The 26954-nt window shown below is 43.6% G+C and overlaps 1 protein-coding gene across 3 annotated transcripts in view; it reads left to right on the top strand.

Annotated features, from left to right (window-relative positions):
- PHF20 (PHD finger protein 20) overlaps positions 1 to 26954 on the top strand; it is a 1067420-nt gene that overhangs the window by 304690 nt on the left and 735776 nt on the right. For all 3 annotated transcript variants that reach the window (XM_078652233.1, XM_078652235.1, XM_078652234.1), the window contains exon 8: positions 9482 to 9727. In XM_078652233.1, coding sequence (XP_078508359.1) covers positions 9482 to 9727 — 246 coding nt within the window. The remainder of the gene's footprint in view (positions 1 to 9481; positions 9728 to 26954) is intronic.

A 26954-nucleotide genomic window follows, 5' to 3' on the forward strand; every position in this document is an offset into this window, starting at 1 on the left:
CAGTTCCTCCAAAGAAATTACACATGGCTGCTAATACTTCACCACCACCTTCACCCCCTCCACAAATTAACCCCAATTTACTCATTTATCCACTACATTCTCCACAACCAGAGGATAGTGGTGATGCACGGGGGGGGGGGACAAGAAGATGTACATGTAGTGCCATTAGACACTGAGGATCCTGATGATCCACGACAGGAACCGGACCCATGGCATGACTATAATACGGATCCTGATCTAAATAAAGATCCGGACTTCTACCCCTCAAAACCATCTCCACCAGACGACAATGTGGGTTTTGCCCAACTAATTAATAGGGCAGCAACATACCATGGAATCAAACTACACTCAGACCCTGTAGAAGAGAATTTTCTTCTAGAAACCTTTGACCAACCTAAAAAATCTGCTCATGTCCTGCCAATGCTTAAAGGGCTTCTTAGACACGCCCCTGAGGTGTTCAAAGACCCAGTTAGAGCTAGGGTTCTTAACCCCAGAATAGATAAGAAATATAAGGCAGCTCCCACTGACCCCATATACATAAAGGATCAACTTCCTTTAGATTCACTGGTTATAGCCAATGCATGCAAAAGAGGAAACTCTCAAGGGTCAGATGACACGCCACTTCCTAACAAAGAATCTACATTATTAGACGCATCAGGCAAACGTATGGCATCTCAAGCTGCAAACTCCTGGAAAATAGCCAACACACAAGCCCTGCTGGCAAGGTATGACAGGGCTCACTATGATGAGCTGGAAAAGCTCATTCAACATCTACTTCAACAATATAAGGACAAAGCCAATGACCTTATACAAGAAGTCAAACTAATCACTAATACATCCATCAAATGCACGCTCGACGCAGCAAACACCGTCGTCCCGCGCAATAAATACCAGCGTTTTGCTACGCAGACATGCCTGGCTCAGGTTATCTGGTTTTAACCCCTTCCATGCTCATGATGAGCTCAGCTCGTCATGCAGTACACTGCTCGTGTGCTCATGACGAGCTGAGCTCGTCATGAACAATGGGAATTAATCCGTTCCAGCGCTGAGGGAGAATTGCTGTAGCATTGATAGTGTTTAACAAGAGGTACAAAATACCATCCTTAATCAACCTTTTCACCAGGAGCACCTCTTTGGCCCTCAAGTGCACACATCTTTAGAAAAGATAAAGGACACAGAGACTGCCAAGTCCATGGGAGCTCTACAGTCACCCTCTAACAGAGGCTCCTTATAGCGTTCCGTTTATAGAGCAGGCTCCAAAACAAATACAACAGAACCCCCGTCCTACAAAAGTCCCAACCAGGGCTCCTTTTCCAGAGGATACACTAGGAGGTTACAGGGGGAACAACAACAAGGGTAGAGGCAGGGGTAATAACACCTGCAGCTCCCCTAATACCAAACAGTGACTTCCCTGGGCTCCCCCCAATCATCCCCCTCCTGTCAGGAGATGACTCTCACAGTTCCTGCCTGTCTGAAATTCCATCACAACAGACAAATGGGTAAGACAAATTATCCAGTATGGTAACATACCTCCCAAACAGCGTCCGATGTCATCAGAACACCTGATGCTTCTCAAACAAGAGGTTCTTGCACTATTACAAAAACATGCAATAGAGCAGTGATCTATTCTCACTATGTTCTCATTCCAAAAAAGGACTGCTCTCTCAGGCCAATACTGGACCTCAGACGGCTCAACTTCATCCAATCAGACCACTTTCACATGGTCACTTTACAACAAATGCTTCCACTACTTCAGCAAGGCGACTTTCGCTCCACTCTAGATCTGAAGGATGCCTACTTCCACATTCCCATTCATCCCGCCCACAGGAAATACCTCAGGTTTGTGGTAGATGGTCAACACTACCAGTTCAAAGTTCTACCATTTGGAATCACCACGACACCCAGGGTTTTCACCAAGTGCCTCGCAGTGTTTGCACCCCATTTGAAAAGACAGCGGATTCATGTCTTACCTTATCTGGACGACTGCCTCATAAAAGCAAAATCCCACAACAGCTGTCTTAAACACACACTCCGTACAATACAACTGCTTCACAGTCTGGGATTCACAGTAAATCTGGACAAATCCCATCTCTAACCGTCCACAATACAGCAATATCTAGCAGCTACAGTAAATACTTCCACAGCCCTAGCATATCGCAATCCAGTCAGGATAATCGCTATACAGGCGCTAGTTCAAAGATTTCAGCAACAACACTCACTACCAGCACGAGTGTTCCTGCAACTAATAGGCATGATGGCCTCTTGCATTTTTCTCATTCCTCATGCAAGACTACAAACGCGTCCATTACAAGAGTGCCTAGCACATCAGTGGAACCAAGCTCAAGGTCGGCTAACAGATCTGATGTTGGTGGCTGACCGCACCCATCGCTCTCTGCAATGGTGGAACACACAGAACCTTTCCAAAGGGCTGGGGAGCTAATCTTCAAACCCATACCATTCAAGTTATCTGGACCCCCAACAAAAACAATTTCACATCAACTACCTGGAACTGTTAGCAGTCGTCCAAGTGTTGAAATCTTTTCAACTGCACTTTCTAGGCAAAGCTGTCCTGATCCGTACAGACAACATAACGGGAATCTATTACATACAGAAGCAAGGGAAAACACACTCCCTACATTTATCAGGCCTAGCTCAAAGCATATGGAGATGGGCCATTCCGCAAAAAATATACCTCCTGGCAGAACATCTACCAGGGGTACACAATCAAATAGCAGATCTGCTCAGCCGTCCAGCACAAAAGATCCACGAATGGGAACTTCATCCTCAAGTTCTTCTTCCATTCTTTCGGCTGTGGGGACACCCAGAATTAGACCTGTTTGCCACACACCAAAACACAAAATGCCCAAACTTTGCATCCAGGTATCCACACCCATTGTCCAAAGGCAATGCGCTATGGATGAATTGGGCAGGCAAATTTGCTTACACTTTTCCACCTCTCCCACTCATTCTGATAGTGAAGAAACTCAAACAACATTCCCTCACAATAATCCTAGTTGCTCCAACATGGGCAAGACAACCATGGTTCACAACTCTATTGGAACTATCAGTAGTACCACATCAAAAACTACACCTCTCACCCAAACTTCCTACTCAGAACCATGGAGAGATAAGACACCTAGATCCCAATCAACTCAATCTTGTGATCTGGCTCCTGAAATCTTAGAGTTTGGCTACCTCAATCTCCCGCCAGACTGTATGAACATTATCAAAGAGGCCAGACGCCCTACAACAAGGGCATGCTATGCGGCAAAATGGAAGCAATTCGTCATTTATTGCAAGCACAACCAGATCAACCCACTGGATGCTTCCATTCAGAACATCATCTGTTACCTCTTGCATCTACAACAATGTAATCTAGCGTATACATCTATTAGGTTACATCTAGCCGCCAAGCGGCCTTCCTACAAATTAGACAACACTTGTCTTTGTTTAGAGTTCCCGCTATCAAAGCTTTCATGGAAGGACTTCAAAGAATAATTCTATCAAGAGCTCCACCCTCTCCGGTGTGGAACCTTAATGTAGTCCTTACCAGATTATTGGGTCCTCCTTTTGAACCTCTCCATAAATGTGAGCTACAGTTTCTCACTTGGAAAGTAGCCTTTTTGGTTGCTATTACATTTCTCAGAAGAGTGAGTGAACTCCAGGCATTAACCATACAAGAAACATTTTTACAAATCCATCATAACAAAGTGGTTCTTAGAACTAACCCAACATTTTTACTCAAAGTAGTATCTGCCTTCCATCTTCACCAGTCTGTTAAACTCCCAGTATTTTTTCCTCAGCCAGACTCGGTGGCAGAAAGAGCTCTACACACCTTGGATATTAAAAGAGCAATCCTCTACTACAGTGAAAGAACAAAATCCTTTAGGAAAGCCAAACAAATTTTTGTGGCTTTCTCCCCACCTCATAAAGGTAATCCTATATCCAAAACAGGAATTGCTAGGTGGATTGTAAAATACATACAAATATGCTACGTCAAAGCCAAACGCACATTAACCATTCCCCCAGAGCTCATTCTACACTCAAACTAGGGGCTTCTATGACATTCTTAGGGAACATTCCCCTAGATGACATATGCAAAGCAGCAACTTGGACTACACCACACACCAAAACTATTGTGTAGATGTGCAAGCAAAACAGCAAGCTAGTGTGGGCCAGGCTGTACTAAAAACACTATTTCGAACTACTGCAAGAGATACAGGTAGCCACCGCTAAGGAGGTAACTGCTGTATAGTCTATGTAAAAGTCTACAATCTGCAGCTCATATGCCTCGAACGGAAAATGCTACTTATCGGTATGCATCTGTTCTTGGCATGTAAAGCTGCAGCGTTGTACATGCCCGCCGCCTCCCCGGATGCCTCTATCTGTTCCAGTATCATCTTACTTGGATACCTCACGGATGGACATCTTTCTACTTCTCACTACTCCATCTAACTCTAAGTGGCAAAAACAATTTAACAATTGAGCCAAAGCCCATGCGCACTGTCGACCGAAGGAGGAGTCACTAACCTCGTGACTACAAGACTTCTTTGAAGTCAAAAACAACATGCAAACATCCAAGCCCAACACCAGATGGCGATCTATGCAAAAGTGTACAACTCTGCAGCTCTACATGCCACGAACAGATGCATACTGGTAAGTAGCATTTTCCTTATAGGTTTCTATGTCAAAATCCTATCTGCAGATTTCTGTAAAGCTTCAATATAGTTTACTCAACATGTTACCAAAGACAAATCAGATCAGAATAAACCTTGTTCGGGGGGGGAGTTTCGCCCATAAATGTAGCATAAAAACCATTAATAAAATAATACCTGTATGATGCTGGCTTAGTGTATGGTGCACACTTATTTAAGTGATGCACCTTGCACTAATCCAGGCAACCCTTATGGTGATTTTAGTGGTCTTTGATAACCTTTGAAACCTCTCAAAGTGGTTTGTGTGGAGAGCAGCCTTCAGTCTTATCTTGAAGGAATGTTAAGCAGTTTGTTTTACCAGCTTAATCATGTAGTGTAGGTTAAGTGAAAAAGAACCACAGTGTATGTATAAAAATGTATATCACACAACACTCACTAATACATTTGATATCTCCGCGTAGAAGATTTACCAATACACAACAATACTCCAATTGCAAATAGGTAACTAAGCAACAAAATACAGTGGTCTTCAGGGAGATACCAAATATATACTAAGAAGTGGACTGTGGCTTGACCGTGACATTGTTTTGCAGTATACGACACAGGGTTTTGAAATGTTTAGGGCTGTCGTTTACGGGCCCGAATGGTTCAATTTTTGTTTTCACTTTACTACAAGCATGTAATAGTCACCTGCTCAATCTTCGATATATAGGTGCTTGTATACTGAACTGATTTTGTAATGTCTACAATCACTATATTTGTTGACTTAATAAAAAAGAGTTTGTAAAAAAAAAAAATAATAATTGCGACCAAAGTTGGGACTTGAACCAGGAGACTCAGAGGAGCTGGGTACACAAGAAACCACCCAAGGTAACTACCCAGGAACCACATGGAGCCTGTCTGTGCAGTGAAAACACATGCTTGTCCAATAGAAGTCAACGGGGTAGTTGCAGTTTTCTAGAAGGAACGTTCCCAGTGGACCCTGAAGAAACCCAGTGAAAGACCGAAGGTTGGAGAGTCACCCCACCCATGGATGCCTCAGGAACCAGGATACCTAAACTAGGATACCTACACAGGAAAGCCGGGATGCATAGGTGCGAAGTCAGTGAAAGAGTCCGGTTAATTCCAAGGGTGGATTCTTGAAGTGAAGAACCTGTAAGCAGAGGGGACCGAGTTTATGCCACTCTGAGGTGACCAGGATGCCCACCAATGTCGAACGGTTTAGAAGTGTTGACGGTGACATTGTCATTGCTGAGAGGACCAAGCAACGCTGAGGAAGACCAGGAGACGTACTTGAGCGGTCTGAAGTAGAGAACCAGGGGGGGGCAGTGTCTGGCGGGAGCACCAACACGCCTTGCTGCTGCAACTGGCACGGAGAACGAAGAAAGAGCAACGTTGGTAACCAGCAAGATCCAAGCAACTCGCCCCCAGCAGGAGACTCCGAGCAAGCAGGGGAGCCCACTGGAGCAGAGAACGACCCTCAAGAGGACCCACAGGCCAAAGAACAAGAGTTGCTAGAGGACCTCGAGCAGATCACCAAGAAGGAAGGCCCCCGGTGCAGAGGATGTGATGAGGACTCTGTCCATGACAGGAAGAGATGCTGGAGACTGGAGCTTCTTGTAGCCCGAAGATCTCTGGAGTGCAGAGCCAACAAGCCTTGGCAGCTGTAAGTGGATGCGGTGCACAAGAGTTCAGTCCCAGCGGTTCCGATGAGGGATACTTACCTCAAACTTGGAGAGGACCGGTCAGGCCTCAAAGGAGATGCAGGACCACCTGTTGCCGAGCCTTTTGAAGTCCATGGGATGTCAGGAGCAGCAGAGCAATTGGCTTCATTCCGGTGCCTACAGATGCAGGAGAGTGGCCCCTCCACTCCAAGGGAGATTACTTCGGGTGTCCTTGATTCCCACAGGTGTGGTGAAGATCCTGGAAGAAGCACAGATACAGGTGACAAAGGCTTGCCGAACAGTGAGACCAGAGGCAGCAGGTGTCTTCCTTGATGCAGTCTGTTCCATGCAAAGTACAAGTGGAAAACAGTCGAAGAGTGACGTGGCTTCAGGCTTGAGTCTTGTCCCAGGGCGATTCTTAAGAGCCACCCATAGGTTAGCCCTTGAGTACCCTAGGGAAAGGGTTGAAATGACTCAGCGGTCCCTCCCAGAGGAGGGGCTGGACAGAGAGGAGGATAGTCCCATGTCCTTGGTCTAGTTTTGCACCTGAGCAGAAGCCAATGACTCCCTGAACTGGCTCAAACTGGAATATTCAAGGAGGGCCCCAAATTTGCCCTTCAAAGCACTCTGGCGGCTCTGGCAAGCACCCCCCAGCCCAGTACACAAAGTCTGGTGGTTACACCTACTGCGACAGGACACCTGTTCTACCATTCCCTGCTTGAGCTTGGCTCAGCAGCAGGAGGGCACAATCGTGTCTGTGGTCTGCAGCAGCACTAGCTTGCTATCAGACCCTGAAAGACTGTTGAAAGTGACGTATAGTCATTTTAAAACAGGTTGAATATTCCGTGGACAGAGAGGTGGATCGTTAGATTCAGGGTAATTATATTAACAGTTTTATATTACTTTTAGTCTGAGGTTAGTTGAGGTACTTTGGAAGGAACAGTATTTAACAAATTAAAAAAATTTAGCTAGAACTGATGGTTTCTGAAAAAAGCTCAGGGGTATGAAATTGCTTAATACAACAGGTTCTTGAGATGTGATTGATTTTTTAATGCAAGTTACACCAAGGCAGAGAAGAATAGTATGCATTGGAGACAAAGTTGTTTGATCATCTGACATATTGCAGAGTATATGGATTTCTGTTACTTCCTGAGAATACACCCCCCCCCATAGGAATTTGAATACAACGTGCTATGATATGCTTATTGGAAGAGAATTTGATTCAGAAGAATGTACATACTTGGGGACAGTACTTAGCCATCAGCATTTACTTTCTCCTGTTTGTGCATAGTATTTAGGCATTATACAGACATGTTATCCACAAACCAAAAGACAAAAATGAACTGTGTGCCCGAATGGCCTGTTAAATGATCAAACCTAATCTGTAACAAAATAAAACATATATTGGGCACAGAGGTAATCTTGTACATTGTACACTCTTACATAAGAAGTAAAGAGGATAATTTAATGAAAGATATTGAAAGTTGTTTCACTGCGCAGTATTTTCTGCAGCTTTACAGTCTTAACTTTGTTTAATGGATTACTCACGTTTCTAATATTCCCAGGTGCCAGACAGGATCCAGAAAATTTGTCAGCATAGTATCTATGGTCACTGATAGGTGACGTTGTATGGCTTTGCGTTTACTTTGTTCCTCCCCGAAAGTGTTGGCTGGAGATCCATATGAACGATATCAAAGATCGTGGATTTAAGATCCCTTCTTTCTTAGCCTAGCTACTGCCTAATTTGTTTCGTGTCAGTTGACTAGTGTTTTTTGCTCAGTTATTTTCTGGTGTGCAAGGATACACAGCCCACCTAAAAGCTATAGTGTTTCAACCTTTTAGGGACTGTCGCAAGCAGCTGTCGGACATCTTTATAAGGTGTGTCTCTGGTGTTTGGATTCAGGCCATGACTCCAAGGCGAGCGAGGTGTGTGCCTGTATGCATCTGAAGATGATCCAGAATGGCAAAGCACAGCTGTCCGTCGCCACACATTTAAGAAAGTTACTTAAGCTTTGCTCAAAGTAGAGAACACTGACACATTCCGTAGAGAACACTTACCCATTCCTGCTCTAGTTTCTATTGATCCCCAAGTTTGGTTAGATGTGTTTCTGCATGGATTAATCCCCCTCAATGGGAAAAGTTCTGAATTTTCCTAACTTGTACGCAGTCCCAAATTCATCAATTCATACAGGAAGATTGATTGACACCAATTTTTCGGAGTCTGTTAGATAAACTAATATGTCAACTGGGTACATTGATATCACATGAATATGGTCTCTGTCTTGAGCTCCCCATTCTCATAAGGCTTTATGAAGCCTATATGGCAGTACTTTGACTGCTAGCGCACAAGTTAGAGTGTACTGGGGTACCAGTATCCTGTTCCTCTCTGCACCTTCTACTTCACTGAGACCATTTGACTGGGTTTCATTCTCACTCTAGATTCACTTACGAGTATCTGTCCATTTTAGGAAATGGGGTTCAAAGCCTATTTGAACTAGTATTTTATACATATACTGACAACTAACTTCAAGGCAAGCTGGTCACGTACTGTTGCAGTGTTATGAGTTACATATGTAAGATGTCTTAGTTTAAGAGAAATGTTTCTGCAAGTGATAAACCCATATTAGTCTGGATATACTCCCCGTCACAAATTATTTTGCATAGGCTCTTTGCAAGGTAAATGCTCAATATCAGTATTGAGTATCTGTGTTGGACTGTATGATTTGTTTCATTGCATCTCTTTTTTTGTTTGGGAGCCAAGAAAAGTGTTGCTTTCCTCATTCTGGGGTGGAAAGTGCCTAATCAAATGCTTCTTGATAAACATCCTGTGGTTTGTCACATAGAATCTTTTTACATATGTAGTGAAATGCTGAGCGAAGACCGTTGCCTGCTGGCTCTTTAATTTTTTTAATTTTTATAATTAAATAACTTCCAGGAGATCTCTTTTTGTTAATGGGGCAAAATTGAAAACATTTGTTGGTTACTGTAACATGCTATCAGTAGTGAAATAACCTTCATGCGGAGTGAATGTGCTTAGCTATGATGTAACGAGCTACTTTGCTCATAGAATGATTTCTTCTTTCAGAACCAAATTTATATATTAGATGATGCATAATGACAATCTAGTTGCACAGCTCATACTTTCGCTGTTTATTATTTTAGATGGTCTTCCGTCAATCCACTTAGATAAACCAACCACATCGTCCCACAACATTTACAGACGGAAAAAAGGAAACATGTCATTAGATGGCCAAGAAAAAGCCAAGATACCAAGAAGGTCTTCCAGACTCTCCTCTACTGATATTCAGGAGGCCATTGAAGTAGTGCATGCACCCTCTACTACTACTACTACAGAAATGGTTGGGGCTAAGCTGGAATCCACTTCTAGTTCAAAGGAACCTCAGCAAGGTGAGTTGCTTTTAACAGTGTGTTCTAACATTGTCGCCTGTGTTGCACAAGAGAGACTTGACATGAAAGTTCACCAGGTACATGAACGACATTTTCTTTTGACCCAAGTAGTATTGATGGGATGTCTGTAATGCTATCAAAATAGGTACATTTTGGTATTTAAAATAATGAAAAGGTTTTACGTGTTCTGCCACGTCAAAATCCCTGCTTTAAGATTTTACCCCAGCATCATATTTGGGTTGGATATAGAGGATTATCGTTGCTTGTGCGTTAGTCCTTGGCGTATATTAAAAATCTTTCCTGCACAATTTACCATAACAATTATCTAGAAGTTTAAAATATTATGTTTTGCAACAGGAATTCCTTATTTTAATGAGCCACAAGATCAATGACTTGAATTTCTGCCCAAAAACTGTAACCATTAACGATAGAGAAGACATTTGCAGTATCTCGACCAACAAAACTAACCCTGATCAAACTGTACTTTCTCCTTAGTTTTTGAGGCTACCCTGATTTTCCTACTTCTTAGGGAAGGCTAGAGAAACATCAGCTTGATCACTATTGCTTAGCCTTTCTTTGGGAGTCGCCTAACACTTCAGGGACCTCCCTGCCTATCTGTTCCCTGTTGATCGCTGTCAAGACACTCAATGTGTCAACATTAGATATTAAGGGGCTCGCTGTTAAATCAGTCATCAAAGTCTAAATGAAGCATAGATTCAACTTCCTACTCTCTCCTCCGGTACCTCATTAGGGTTATTTCATCAAGGTGGAAACCAATGAAGTCCTATTGGTAACAGTATACCTCCATTTAAGACGTTCTTTGGTGCAGATCTATTAGAACAAAAGTTCTCAACATAGCTTTGTAAAGTTATGCCACCTTTTCCTTGTATGTTTTTGGGACATTGCTGTATTTTTTTTCTCCCCTGTGAGCTCGAAATTAAGCAAACCCACTGAAGGGACTCCTCTTGTTTTTAGTTCTTAACCCCTTCGGGGCTGATGACTAGCTCAGCTCGTCATGGGCATAACCTGCGCTACGCTGATGACGAGCTGAGCTCGTCACGTAACACGGGTTTTTTAAAATCACAGCGGGAAAACCGCTAGCGCGCATGCGGTTAATCAGGGCATCTTCATATATATTTACATACACTGAATAAGTCCTCCCACATGCTAGATCTGGGTAGACTTTAAAAAAAAGCTCCGGAAGAAGCATTCCAAAATAAAGCAATAAGAAATGGCTACGTAAATGCAACATGTGCTTTCCATTTTTTTGTATTTTTTTTTTACAATTTTTTTTTTCTCTCGAGTTTTATATAGCACGAACATGATCCGAAGGTATCAGAGCGCTTTACACGAGCACCAGTTGCATTACATGAGGACACATTTATTTTTTGGTAGGCACTGGAAGATTAGGTGATTTGCCCAGAATCACAGGATGTTTAGCTTCCTTGCCGAGACTCCAACCCGGTTCCCCAGATTTGATGTTGGTTACCCTAGCCGTTAGGCCAACTCCTCTCCACATGTAAGATGAATATAAAAACCAAATATTCGAATATTAACTGATTATAAGGTATGCAGCAAAACTGCTGCCCAAAGCACCTTTTTTATATTCCCCTTTTAAGAGGAAAAAATGCCTGGAGTGGGTAAAAACAAACTGTCTTGTCACTAGAAGTCTATCCAGGCACCTCCACAATCTCAGCATGCAGGACAGTGCGAGTTAGTACTACTAGTACTAGTCTTTAGGGCTCTCCACGGAATCGGCCCTGCCCCTCTGCAATCGAAATTTGTTTGGTACACTCCTACTAGGCAGCTCCGATCTTCTGCGGCCAAGTTGGTGAAGGTACCTAGATTCTGGAAGGTTAGAGCTGGAGGCATATCCTTTGAGGTGGCAGCTGCCAAACTCTGGAATCTGCTCCCGCTTGAGATTAGGCAAATCACGGAACTTCTTCCGTTTAGGAGAAAGATCAAAACATGGTTGTTTCCCCAGGCAACTCCCTGAAAAGTCACGCTCCCTCTGTTACCGTCCGCTTCTCTGAACCAGTCAGCGCCAGGATGCCTGCAAGGTGACAGTGCGCTTAATAAGTGTTTTAAATAAATAAATAAATACTTATCATTTTTACAGCTGTGTGAACAGGATCCCAAAAAAATTATGCGCTGATCATAGATGTTTATTTACAGAAACTGGCTATGAAAATGATGCGTTGGTGATACACCCAACATTTTAATAGAACATTTGTATATAATGCATCGTACCTCACTTCAACAGTTTTTAAGAACTGATGTTAACAGATGTTAATATTAGCCTATTTGTACTACGTAGTTGACTGAACCCCTCAAAAGGATGTAAGGCTAACCCAGCATTTTACAGTACCCTAATCTCATCTTGTCAGTTATGAGCCTTCTATTTACTGAGCTATCCTTTTGTTTTGTTACAATATTTCTGACAGAGGTGGGACATTTCACTGTTTTTAATTTTGTCTGTTTCTGCCATTGTTGTCTCCGTCATCTGACAGAAAGATGGAAAGAATTTTGCAAGGTTGTGATTTCCTCTGCATTTTCCTACTAATTTGCTTCCTTTCTGGTTAGGTGTAAAAGGTGAACGAAATGTAACCATTGGACACTAAACCCATCTAAGGGGATTCTGGTTTCTAAAATACATAAGACAAATATGACTCTCCCCTAGTTTGAGGTAAATACTTCAGTTTGGCAAACACACTGCAGGGTGGATGAACAAATAACTAAAATATGTAGGGATTCATTTAACAGCAGACCCTGCGGACTTCTAAAAAGCCAACTCTCCCCAAACTGTTTGATTATAATACTTTCATCAGCTTCATTCCAATTATTTTCAGGGAGAAAAATTGAAGTACTCCAGAGGGCGGGCTTACATTCCCCCACCCGGTAAAACAAGCATTTGCGATGCAATAGGTCTCGTATTAGGAAAGTTTGAGCTATTGGTATTGTAAATGACAAATATTTTATTTATGTTTTGGTTTTGAAAATAGCGAAATTAATAGCTTTGTCATTTACAATGCCAATAGTTATAACTTTTGCAAATGTAACACCTATAGCATTTGTAATGCATTATGTTGTATTTACCTGACTTACATGTATTGATATTACAAATAACATTAGGCTTTTAATTTTTTTAAATAATGAATAATTAAATAAAAGTAATTTTAATTTATAATAGCAATAGCTTAAACTTTTGTAAATAACTTTTGTGAAGATTATGTTCTGGGTTTTTTTGTGACGAAAATCCAAGAACAGAAGTGAAATATTAACATCTTTTTGTTACATTTGTAATAAAGCTTGAAACATTGAGAGAACATATTTGAACCAGTTGTTGTTGAATGGTTACACAGATTGATGCTGTGGTGGCGCTGAGTGATGTTGAGATGGAGAACGAGTGATGCTGTGGTGTTCAGTGATGCTGTGGTAGCGCATAGTGATGTTGTGGTGCCCCTCAGTGATGCTGTGGTGGTGCTGAGTGATGCTGTATGCTATGTTTTGCTATCCTATGCTTTGATTTGCTATGCTTTGATTTGCTATGCTATGCTGTGTTTTGTTATGCTGTGTTTTGTTATGCTGTGTTTTGTTATGCTGTGTTTTGTTATGCTGTGTTTTGTTATGCTGTGTTTTGCTATGCTGTGTTTTGCTATGCTATGCTGTGTTTTGTCATGCTATGCTGTGTTTTGTTGTGTTTTATTATGCTATGCTTTGTTTTGCTATGCTATGTTTTGTTATGCTATGTTTTGTTGTGTTTGGTATGCTATGTTTTGCTATGCTATTATGTTTTTTTGCTATGCTATGTTTTGTTGTGTTTTGTTAAGCTAAGCTATGTTTTGTGTTTTGCTATGTGTTGTGTTTTGTTATGCTATGTTTTGCTATGTTTTGTTATGCTATGCTACGTTTTGTTTTGCAATCCTATGCTTTGTTTTGTTATGCTATGTTATGTTTAGTTTTGCTATCCTATGCTTTGTTTTGTTATGCTATGTTTTGTTGTGTTTTATTATGCTAAGCTTTGTTTTGCTATGCTATGTTTTGGTATGCACTCTAGAGCAATGAATGTTGAGGAGGCTGCGGTGACAGATGGTACAGGCTTTGGCGTGGGGGTGACAGCACTAGAGAGATGGTGGCGGTGTGATGGCATGTAGGTTCTGGAAGGGGGCGGTTTGACTGCTTGAAGGGCAGCACGCATGAGATTAATGGCTCATGTGCCCTAAAAAGACAGAAGGACCTTTTGCATCCCAGCCAGATCTCTGCACGAGAGAGGGTGCCTGTTGCACTGACAGGGCTCAGGCCACAGGGGCGTTTTGAATACTTTGAGTGCTTGCGACTGAAGCGCGTGGATCGCCACTGTCTCTGTGACGTAACAACCATGGCTGGTCTGGGTTTGGGACCTGTGCTCTCCAGAGAACAGTGGTGACAGGGCATCACAGTAGAGAAGGGGACTTAACACCTTATGGACAATGACGCATGACGTACATAAAATAGGAGTGGACATTAGAGAGGGAACAGTCTCCAGTCATCTTAATTCATCAGCACTCCAGACATGGTGCACGTCTGCTAAGAATTGTTTGACTCTGTTGCTTAGTCAGAAGGCTTGTCGTCTTGCTTCTGGAAAGCCTTCTCCATGACGGCAGAACGCAATGTTCCAGGCCTGGACTTTTATTTAATGACTGAATGCATTCTCAGAGTTGCCTTCAATTGATTCATTAAAAAAAATGAGGTTAACATACCTGACAAAAACGTTTGTAAGAGGACAGCTCAAGACTGGAAAACTGCTGTTTTGCAATAGATAGAAAGTAATTTATGCATTCCACCCCATACCCTCCCAGAGGGCCGTAACTGTATGCGACTCTTATTCAAAATGTTTAATACAGATTTTATCTTAGTCGTTTCAGACTGAACACTTTGCACTTTTTAATTGCTTTACCGATAAAAGGAGATGGTTTGACTCGCTCCCCATATCTCACTGTGATTTACCCTAACCTCAAAGCACGAGCCGCTATTTGCTATTTTTTACAATTTATAGTGTTCCACGGAGACATTTTTTGATACCTCATCTGCGTGCGGCCAATATTAGACAACGACACACTGCTTTGTTATATTTACAGAAATTAACCTTCTGATATGTCACCTTGTTTTAAATTTGATCAGAGCTGCACTTATTATAGGAAAAGGCTATAGGACTTCTGTACTTTATAGGATGTCACATTTGATTGTATCAAAAACAGTATTGTTAGCCCACTACAGTCTTAGTACAGCGCACAACCTGCATTATCCATGCACCCTTTTTCTGGCCATTGCAATCTTACCCAAGACCACTATGTCCCCAATTGAGCACTGTTAAACATATAGAAACACAACACGTGCTGCATGGTTAATGCACATTGCATGAGGAGGGAAAAATTAAGACTATAAGATTTGCAGGAAGCAGGGGACAGGAGACTGTAGCCACTGAAATAAGAGCACGGCTAGATTGGATTTAGAGGCTTGGGTTTTGTAGACGGGGAGAGGATGTGGTGTACCGGCCAGAGCTGCCGACCTTGGATTTGGGGAACCGGGCTCGAGCCTCGGAGTTGGCTCAACATCCTGAGATTCTGGAGCTAATCACTCATCTCCCCATGCCTACCAAAAAATTAATGTGTCCTTGTGTAACATAACTGGTGCTCATGTAAAGTGCTTCAATATCTTCAGGTCAAGTGTGCTGTATAAAAAAAGACTGTAAAAAAAAAAATGCAATCACTTCATTGGCGAATGCGATTTTTATATGTGTGGCAATTAGAGATTGAGAATTAGTTAATCTGTGATTCACAGTGTCTTTTTAAAAAAAGACTAGACACCATATCTTGCCCAATGCATTTCTGGTTATGGGCCCTACTTCAGGGGCATCCAAATGGAAAAATCTGTCAACAAACAATGCTGTGGTCAGCTCAGTGCAGTCCTCATCTACAAAGAATACGATCCTATGTGACCGGGCAGAGATGTGTCATCCACGTAATAAATGATGTGGTGTGTTGTGTATTAAAAACAGAAACAGAGTGAAACCCGTCATCTACAGTAACATTGTTGGAAGCGGAAAAGGTCGACAATCAAAGGAGGGTAACATACTAATATTTTCAGACAGTGACATGAGACAACAACACGGAAAGAGGGAGGAAGAAGCAAGGGAGACGGAAAGAGGGAGGAAGAAGCAAGGGAGACGGAAAGAGGGAGGAAGAAGCAAGGGAGACGGAAAGAGGGAGGAAGAAGCGAGGGAGACGGGGAGAGGGAGGAAGAAGCAAGGGAGACGGGGAGAGGAAGGAAGAAGAGGGAACGTGGAGGGAAAGTGAAAAAAAGAGAAAGTGAACAAGAAAGTAAAGAAAGATGAAGGAAAGAAAAAGGAAGAAACAGAAAACGAGAAGTGGGGGGTGAAAAGGAACAAGCATTATCGGAAAAGCCGGTGCCGAAGGAGTAAGGCGGACTACTGCTGCAGGGGCGGTGTGCGCTCTGAGGAAGGCGAGGTTCTTCAACAAAACCATATAGGGTGCAGCAGGGGCGGAGAGGATCGCTTTGATGTAGCTCACGGCCTGGCGGCCGTGAAAGTGAGACCAATTAGGGGGGAGGAGAAGTGAGGCCAGCGCGCCCTGCGCACGATGGGGAAGCTTGTGGGAGGGAGGCTGATTGCTTTGATGTGGAGAGCATCAGGAAAGCTAAGCCAGCAGGCGGATGGGAGCGCGTTCACGAGACCACATGCACTTGTGGAAATCCGCCGGCTGGTTTAGCGTCCCTGATGCAACACTAAAATTCTCCCCTATCCATTCCTGCGGAATGGGATAGGATAGGCTCGACCTAAAAAAGTAACATAATGGGGAGCCACGGCCAACAGCCAATAGGTCATGGGAGTCTTGGGTCGAAAAGGATTGGGATCGACTGCCGTATTAGGTTGCATATGGTGTTCACCACCACTGCCTTATCTATGTGTATCCTGTATTGGTTGTGTCACTAAGCAATCAGTATGCAGTCACAGTTAACTGCGAGGATGTAAAGTGTGTCATAAACTCTGTGCTTGGAACAGGACCCTCAGCAACACATTCCTTTAGACAAATTTAATCATACCCGACTATATAACGACATAGGTTACCATCAATGTTGGCTGTTATGCAGTGAAGTTGATGGTTGGCTTTTTAGAGGTCTGTAGGATCTGCTGTTCTATGAATCCATAGGTATTTGAGTGATTTGTTCTTCCACCTGCAGTGTTTGCCAAGCTGAAGAATTTACCTCAAACTGGGTGAGAGTAAGATTTAGAATCTCTGATTTCATATTTATCTTAAACTCAACAGTCCCTTCGAACTCTGAAAATTTGGTACCTTTATTGTATAGATGTGTGGTGTCATCAAAGTAAGCAAAACATCACCTGCTAAGAACGTGATTTTATTCTCGTCCTGGCTGATATGAATGGCCCCTTTCTCATTATCTATTCATTTCCTTGCTGTGAATGGTTTGATACCAAGAGCAGCTGAAAGAGGGAATCCCTGTAGGATTCCTCCACTATTGTGAGACCTTTACATTTACTGTGATTCTCATGGAAGGGGATTATAACTGGCCATTATTAGGAATAAAGAAACTGGGCTAAGGCCACAGTTTTACAGAGTTTTTACATCCAGCCTAAGATACTGCTGGTGTCACTTTTTTCTTTGCTTTTTTTAATTAGGTTGTTTATTTTTTGGATGTTGTCATGCTTATGTCTACCATTACTAAATGCTGACTGGTCCGAGGCTATGCTGCTTGGAAGTAGGGTACCTAGTCTATTTTGCTAGCATCTTGTTATATAGCTTGGGGATTGCTATAGGACTGTAGAAGGTGCAATATGTTCTTTACCCGGTTTTAGAATTAGGGTTGCGTGTGCTTGTCCCATTGTGTGGGCCAGTTTATCCATTGCATATGTTCCAGGTACAGGCATGATTCGTATCCCATAGAGGATTTGGTCGAAAGTATTCTGTGGTCTGGCTTTCAGTACCTGATAGTACAAAAGAAGTTCAGGATGGAATTTCTACCTCCCATGTGGGGTTGTACTTGGGCCCCATGTCTGGTAAATCTGTGTGTGTGTGTGGTCAGGGATTATTGGTTATATAGTGGTACCATGAAGTAGTTTCGGCATAAGCATATTGCTCACCAGAATGTGATTTATTCTTGAATAGGCTCTGTGAGAGTGAGAAAAATGTCCACTCAGTCAACATCTTGCCCTCTCTGTGGATCTCGCAATGACAGCTTTCAAATTGTTGATAATAACTCTTTTAAAAAGCCCCGGTTTAAAAGGCCTGATCTGTTCTCAGTTGGACCACATATCAAATTTGTCTCCTGAAGTTACCCTCCGAAAACTCCCCAGCACATTGTGAAAGGAACTTATGAAGAAGTCCTGACTCATGTTTTGGGCATTTAATGTGGCCACAATGAAACAAACTATCTGTAGACTGACATTCCTGCCGCGTTTGTCAGTTTTGTGAGCAGTTGGCTTAAAAGCTAGTGATCTGTGAAGAGCAACACCACTCCAATGTGTTTCGTCCTAGTTAACGAACGGAAAGCAAGAGGGTAGGATTTATATTAATTTGGATGTCCTTTTTGTTTCCACATATGTTTCTTGAGGTGCTATTACCTCTAATCACACTTCCTAGAGAGATTGCCACAGTTTGGTCCTTTTGTGGGGTGAATTTAGCCTTGTTGTGTTAAGTGATATGAGTCCTGTTCTCCATTGAGTGACCCAGTTTTGCTTCTGGTATTCCCATTATAAACACTGCCATGATTGATGGTTGTGGTTTGAAAAGTGCTGCTGTCCTTTGCACGATTAATGTGAGCTCCTTTTTTGGTGTCGCCTAGCGTTGCAGCGCATGCGTTGCTCGCTCTGGCAAGATCTATTGTCGTGAAGTCGACTTTGGAAGTGGGCTGGAAGCTCCGCCTATGCTTACCATTGGTGCGCGTCACAGTTTATGCAAAAGCCACGCTTTCTATTGAAAGCAAGGCTTTTTGGTGACCCCCCTGTCTCACTTCTGGCTTGCCCCTACGGACTGGATTTTGTACTCGCGGGCTCACATGCTTGGATGTGTATCTGTCTTTAGTACTATTTTAGGCACACCGCTTCCGGGTCAAAAGCATGCTCATTTTCGCGGCGCTTCCGCTTTGCTATGCTATTTATTAGAGTCCCTCTCCCGAGCTGCAGCTGACACCACCTCCTCCCCCTTCTCTCTGGCTGCGGTTGCCTCCTCCCTTCTGCTTTTTGAAACGCAGGGCCAACAATATGCTTATGTTTAGGATTTGCATTTGTGGATTTCACGCTCGTATGGGTATGGATTCCTCTCCTCACTTCAAACGCCCACTCCCTCCTGCTGCGAAAACATCATGTGACCCATCCCGTGCTCACTTTCACAATGGCCACAGCCTTTCCCCTAATGAGGCTGAAACGTGTTTACGTCTTCAATCCTCACTGCTCCTCCCTCCCGCAGCATTCTCTTCTGTGCTCTACTTCCTCCTCCATTCCTGATCCTAATGTACACTTCTCCATGGCACTAATGTACTTGCCTTCACTTTGTAAGTGCTGAAACAGTGTAGTGTGTGTACACCAGGGCTTTAAGTGGGCTGGGTCTCACCGGTGCTGAGCACCGGCAGTTTTTTAAAGGAGGCTTCAAAACGGGTCCCTATCAGGCTCTGTTTTGTGCCCTTGCACAGACGGTCCATATTTTTCCAGACTGTAGTGACAGCAGGCACATTGATGTGTGCCTACTCACACTACTCACTTCTCACTAGTGGAGAAGTTACAGCATGACGTCATGCCAGGTGAGCGTTGTAGTGGAAGGGAAATCCTTTACAGAGTCATTTTCTCTCTGGATTTCCCTTCTCTTTTTGAAACTCAGGAGCAGCAACATTGTTGTGGTGTCACCAGGGCTTTAAGTGGAAGCTTTTTCAAAATTATGTAAAGCCATAGTTGCTGCTTATTTATCTTATGCAACCGACAACTGCAAAGCCAATAGTCCTGACTTGTACGTATGATGTTACTTGTATCATATATCTGGATGCAATGACAGAAACCGCAAAATAAGTCGGGCGGCATACTATGCTGAGCACAGATTTTTAACTTGAGTCTTTTCAAGCCACGCCCTTAATTACATTGACCACGCCCCTTTGACAGATCCCCCCCCCCCAAGTTTTTTCATCCCACTTAAAGCCCTTAAACGGGCACTGCGCTTAATTTTTTTTATTGCAACACAAGCATGCCCAGCTGTATTTGCCACTGTCGCATGTCACTATGGTATGGGGTCATCACAAAAGATAATGCTTAAATTAAAATATAACCCTCCCTCACAGAAGTTAAATCCGAAACCCTGTCCTGTACGCCTGTGTTGAGAATGCTTTAGATCTCCCGACCTTTGAAAATAAAACAATAATAAAAAATATAAACAACATTGCACGTCAGGATGCTCTTAGATGTCGCTGCTTTATTGTGAGTTATAAATAACGCCTTGCTTTGAGAACAGCAGTTATATATTATTATTATATATTATATATTGCCAGCGCCGGGACACTGTCTGAGTAGCTGAGCGCTATACAAATCCCCTAATAACATAACATAACATATATTCCTGCATGTTGCCACTACTCACGACTTTGCATTAGACTCCTGATCACTGTTCTCGTACGTTTTTTTTGTTGTTTTTTTTAACTTTGACCACTGGTTTACAGAGCTTTATTTACTGTGAAGCGTTTGTAAAGCTTGCTGCTTCAAGTCTAAGGTGGGACCGATCAAGGGTTCGTCCTTCCTAGGTTGATAGCATGAGCAGAGCCCACCACCAGGCTCCATGGGAAAATCTAGTTTATCAAGGGCTTTGTGTAACACGCCAGCTTAATTCAATAACATCTGCAGCCAAAAGCTCAGGGCCAAAGTTTGCCATGAGCATGATTTGTAAAGTGTGCATCCCATATAGATGGCCGACCTCACCACAGGGTGAATGCACGTGCGGCGTTGAAATGCAACAATATCTTGTATTCCACATCCAGGCACCAAATTGGAGAATTAAACAAGCAGGTAAAAACGTAATTTGGCAGCCATGCCATACCGATGAATTTGTACTGTACCACAAGAGCAATGCCTGGCCTTGCCTGTCCTGCCCTGCTGTCCAGTCCCGGACTGCACCATCCCTAGTAGCAGTGGGGCCTGTCTGGGGCACTTTAATGGAAGACTTCCACTCTGATTCCGGCAGCTTCCTGCCTGAGCTGGGTTCAGTCTCTTGTCTTAACAAGCATTTGCAATGCTATAGGTCCCGCAGTTACACAAGTTAAAGCTATTGGCATCGTAAATGATAATGCCTTGTTCGAGGCATATGGGTTGCAGATGGTACATTTATGAATAGATCTTCTGGAGAAGTCTTTGTCGTCATCGATGACTCCTCCTCTAGGTGCTAGTGCTCATGGGCATCGGCTCCATCCTTAGATTGTTTTTTTCCGCCATCGGGTTCGGATGAGGATCGAAGCGCTCCGGATCGACTTTGATAAAGAAAGTGATATTCGGCGCGTAACCATTTCCAATTCGACGGTATTGTTATCGAACGCGACTACACTTCCATCTCGACGCGTTTCGAAGAACGACGACTACGGGAAGACCAGCTCGACGTAGTCCAGCCCGGAGTCCATGGAAAGGACTCCATTCAAAAAATGTCCAGCGTGTGGTGCTAAGTTCCCACACAAGGACCTACACGAGGTGTGCAACCTCTGCTTGTCCCCTGAACACGAATCCAGGGACTGAGGCCTGTGCAGCATTTTCCTCAAAATCGACGATTAGAAACCGTCGAGCCCGAAGACACGAGGTATCGAGAATGCAGTCACAAGCAATCCCGGAGCTGTTCGAGGACCAGCACCCAGAAGAGGAGGAAGAAGAGGCCGACGAGGCGGGGTCTGAAGCGGACGAGTCCGACGTCGAGGAAATCGACGTCCAACAAACCGTGAGTGACGACGTCCCTTTACCAAAGAACAGACCCTGCACGGTGTCGACCCCGCCCTCGAGCCCGGTCAGACAACCGAAAAAAGTTTCCGACGCCCCGCCTTCGGGCCCGGCAACGAAACCGAAACCGAAACACTCGGTCTCCCATCATGGTGGTTCCGATAAACGACCCACCCCGACATCGACACCGAAGCTCCATATCAAGGAAAGCTCGAAGTCGAAACAGTCCATGTCGACACAGAAACACGCTTCGACGTCGAAAACAATATCGACACCGAAGACACCCTCGACACCGAAGACATCGGACCCGAATAAAATCTCGGTACCGAAAATACAAATGGACAGTCAGAAGAAAAAACACCTTTCGGACCCGAAAACTCCGGTACCGACACAGGAATATAAAACCGATCCTAAACAAAAGACTCTGTTTATTGATCCACAAACTGGCAAGGTAGTCACAGAACTACCCAAAAAGAGGAAAAATGAACAATCGGACGACAAAACTCCTCCGAAGAAGAGAACAATGGGGACAAATACAACTCCTCCCCCTTCCCCACATCCTAGAGACACACCCTCTTCTCCTATTCCTCACAATAGGCCAGCTATTACTCCCACACGACCATCTACACCTACAACAGATGTAGAAAGTGACACAGGGGAGGGAGAGCATCCTGGGGATGATGAAGACACAATCCCAGAGGACGCAGACCCATGGGAACAGTACAATGTAGGGTCAGATAACGATAACGACCCTGAATTGTATCCGTCAAAACCTTCACCTCCTGATGATACTGGGTTTGCACAACTCATTGATAGAGCAGCAAAATACCACAAGGTAGAACTACATGCAGAACCTCAAATAGAGGATTTCCTATTAGAAACACTACCGGCTGCACAAAAAACATCAGGAACACTACCAATGCTTAAGGGCCTTCTCAATCACACATCAGAGATATTCAAAGACCCGGTGAGGGCTAGGGTACTGAACCCAAGAATTGATAAGAAATATAGGGCAGCTCCAAAAGACCCAATATTCATCAAGGGACAAATTCCTCTAGACTCACTAGTGGTCACAAACGCTCGTAAGAGAGCAAACTCTTTATCTATAGGAGAAGCCCCACCTCCTGACAAAGAGTCTAAGCTAATAGATGCTTCTGGCAAGAGAGTTGCATCTCAAGCGGCAAACAGCTGGCGCATAGCTAATACACAGGCACTACTTGCAAGGTATGACAGAGCGCATTATGATGAGTTAGAGAAACTCATCACACATCTCCCTAAAGAACATCAAAAGAGGGCAGATCAACTCATACAGGAAGGGAAGTTAATTACTAACACTTCAATCAAGTGCGCCCTAGACGCGGCAGACACTGCAGCAAGGTCCATAAACACAAGCATCATGTTAAGGAGACATGCGTGGCTCAGGGTTTCAGGGTTCAAACAAGAGGTGCAAACTTCATTACTGAACCAACCTTTTGATGAGAAAACACTTTTCGGCACAGGGACAGATGAGGCCTTAGAAAAGATGAAAAAGGATACGGAAACGGCTAAATCAATGGGAGCATTGCAACAGCCGACCCAAAGAGGTTCCTTTCGTAGGTCCGCCTATAGAGGAGGATCCAAAAATACAGGTACAAGCCAGCAACAAACCTCTTTTACACCGACATCACCCAGAGGTAATTCTAGAGGTAGTTACAGAGGTAACAGCAAGGGTAGAGGACGCGGAAACAACAACCGCAACTCTCCAACCCCAAAGCAGTGACTTCATACAGCTCCCCCCAGACCATATAACACCGGTCGGGGGACGCCTATCACAGTTCCTACCTGTCTGGGAAAACATCACATCAGACAGGTGGGTGAGACAAATTATCCAACATGGTTATTGCCTGGAACTCACATCTACCCCACCAAACATCCCCCCCAAACAGCGTCCAATGAAACAAGATCACTTAACACTGTTAAAACAAGAAGTACTATCTCTGCTACAAAAGCATGCCATAGAGAAGGTTCCAAAGCAACAACAAGGAACAGGAGTATACTCCCTATACTTCCTAATTCCAAAAAAGGATGGGTCTCTAAGGCCAATACTAGACCTAAGACCTCTCAACGCATACATAAATTCGGAACATTTCCACATGGTCACGCTCCAACAAGTACTTCCTTTACTGAAGAAAGGGGACTTTCTTTCTACACTGGATCTAAAAGACGCTTACTTTCATATCCCGATTCACAAAGCCCACAGGAAATATCTAAGGTTTGTGGTAGAAGGACAACATTATCAGTTCAAAGTCCTTACGTTTGGTGTCACGACGGCGCCAAGGGTGTTCACAAAATGCCTAGCGATGGTTGCAGCCCACCTAAGAAGACAACAAATACATGTCTTCCCATACTTGGACGACTGGCTAATAAAGGCCAAGTCACAAAAAGAATGTCTTCAGAACACACAGAAGACAATTCACATGCTGCACCAACTAGGGTTCACTGTGAACTACACAAAGTCACACCTGCAACCAAGCAAGGTTCAACAATATTTAGGGGCTACTATAGACACAGAAAAAGCCAAAGTATACCCCAATCCAGTCAGGATCCAGACAATGCTTACAATCATTCAAAAATTTCAGCCACAACACTCATTGACAGCAAGAGTGTTCATGCAGCTATTAGGGATGATGTCATCCTGCATACTGCTAATACCATATGCCAAACTACAAATGCGTCCGCTACAAGAATGTTTAGCGACACAGTGGAATCAGGCTCAAGGACAGATTACAGATCTGGTGTTGGTAGACGACCGCACACACCGCTCTCTGAAGTGGTGGAACACAACAAACATTGCCAAGGGGCGGTCGTTCCTAGAACCAATTCCGCAGGTGACAATAACAGCGGACGCATCGCTCACGGGATGGGGAGCGCATATGGAGAAATATACAGTACAAGGAAGATGGAGTGTGCAGGAAAGAAGGCTGCACATCAATCATCTAGAACTACAAGCAGTGTTTCTAGCATTGAAAGCCTTTCAAATGCATGTTACCAACAAAGCAGTCCTGATCAGAACAGACAACATGACAGCAATGTATTATATTCAAAAACAGGGGGGGACGCACTCTCTCCAACTATCCAGACTAGCGCAGGAAATTTGGAGATGGGCCATTCCTCAAAACATCTGTTAGCAGAACACCTACCAGGAGTTCAAAACCAGATGGCAGACATCTTAAGCAGACAGTCCGAACAAATACACAAATGGGAACTGCACCAACAAATACTGCAACCATTCTTCCAAAGATGGGGACAACCAGAGATAGACCTCTTTGCCACTCATCAGAACGCAAAATGCCAAAGCTTCGCGTCCAGGTACCCACACCACCTGTCGCAGGGCAATGCGTTATGGATAAATTGGTCCAACAAATTTGCATACGCTTTTCCCCCTCTCCCACTAATCCCATTAGTGGTCAGAAAGCTGCAACAACACTCAATGACCATGATACTAGTAGCACCCAAGTGGGCACGACAACCGTGGTTCACCACGCTCTTGCAACTCTCACAAGTGCCACACCAAAAGCTAAGAATTCTACCCATGCAACTTACACAGAACCATGGAGAAATAATGCACCCAGATCCCACACAACTGAACTTAGCGATCTGGCTCCTGAAATCCTAGAATTTGGGTACTTAGATCTACCCCCAAATTGCATGGAGATAATTAAGCAAGCGCGACGTCCCACCACCAGAGCATGCTACGCAGCTAAGTGGAAGAGGTTTGCTATATACTGTACCACTAATAATATCAACCCTCTGGACGTATCAACAAAGGAGATTATTTGCTACTTACTACACTTACATTAATGTAATCTCGCGTACACATCTATCAGAGTACATCTAGCCGCTATAGCAGCGTACCTACAAAACAGGCAGCACATATCACTGTTCAGAGTACCAGCGATAAAAGCCTTCATGGAAGGCCTTAAGAGAGTCATTCCACCAAGATTACCACCTTCCCCAGTCTGGAACCTCAACATAGTACTCACCAGACTAATGGGACCACCTTTCGAACCTATGCATAGGTGTGAAATACAATTCCTTACATGGAAGGTGGCCTTTCTTATAGCCATTACCTCACTCAGGAGAGTAAGTGAATTACAGGCATTGACAATACAAGAACCATTCCTACAATTACATCAGAATAAAGTGGTTCTTAGAACAAACCCAAAGTTCTTGCCTAAAGTAATTTCAGCATTTCACATCAATCAACCGGTGGAACTACCAGTCTTTTTCCCAAACCACAGACGGTAGCAGAAAGGGCCCTACATACACTAGATGTCAAAAGGGCCATTTTGTACTACATAGAAAGGACACAAAATTTCAGGATAACTAAACCACTATTTGTAGCATTTTCCCCAACACATAAGGGCAATCCTATCTCTAATGCAGGCATCGCTAGATGGATTGTAAGATGTATACAAATATGTTACATAAAAGCAAAGAGAACATTAACTGTTCCTCCTAGAGCTCATTCTACACGTAAGCTAGGAGCATCTATGGCATTCTTAGGAAACATTCCTCTAGATGACATATGCAGAGCAGCAACTTGGTCTACACCACATACCTTTACAAAGCACTACTGTGTTGATGTGCAGGCTACACAACAAGCCAGAGTGGGCCAAGCTGTATTAAAAACTCTATTTCAAACAGTTGCGACAGACACAGGTGACCACAGCTAGGGAGGTAACTGCTGTATAATCTATTCATAAATGTACCATCTGCAGCCCATATGCCTCGAACGGAATATGCTACTTACCAGTATGCATCTGTTCTTGGCATAGAGGGCTGCAGAGTGGTACATGCCCTCCCTGCCTCCCCGGAAACCAGTGTCTGTCCCAACATTGTCTTATTTAGATACATTTACATGGGCATATCTTTATGTATTATACTACACTACTCCATCTAACCCTACTTTGGCAAAACAATCTAAGGATGGAGCCGATGCCCATGCGCACTAGCACCTAGAGGAGGAGTCATCGATGACGACAAAGACTTCTCCAGAAGAAAAACAAGTGCAATCATCCGAGCCCAACACCAGATGGCGATCTATTCATAAATGTACCACTCTGCAGCCCTCTATGCCAAGAACAGATGCATACTGGTAAGTAGCATATTCCTTATTTATGTTTTTAAAACGAAAAATTATATAAACGGCATTGTTATATGCAATGTCAATAGCTCAAACTTGCGTAAATGCAAGACCTATTGCTTTGCAAATGC

This window comes from Lissotriton helveticus, chromosome 7, assembly GCF_964261635.1.
Source record: "Lissotriton helveticus chromosome 7, aLisHel1.1, whole genome shotgun sequence".
Classification (NCBI taxonomy): domain Eukaryota; kingdom Metazoa; phylum Chordata; class Amphibia; order Caudata; family Salamandridae; genus Lissotriton; species Lissotriton helveticus.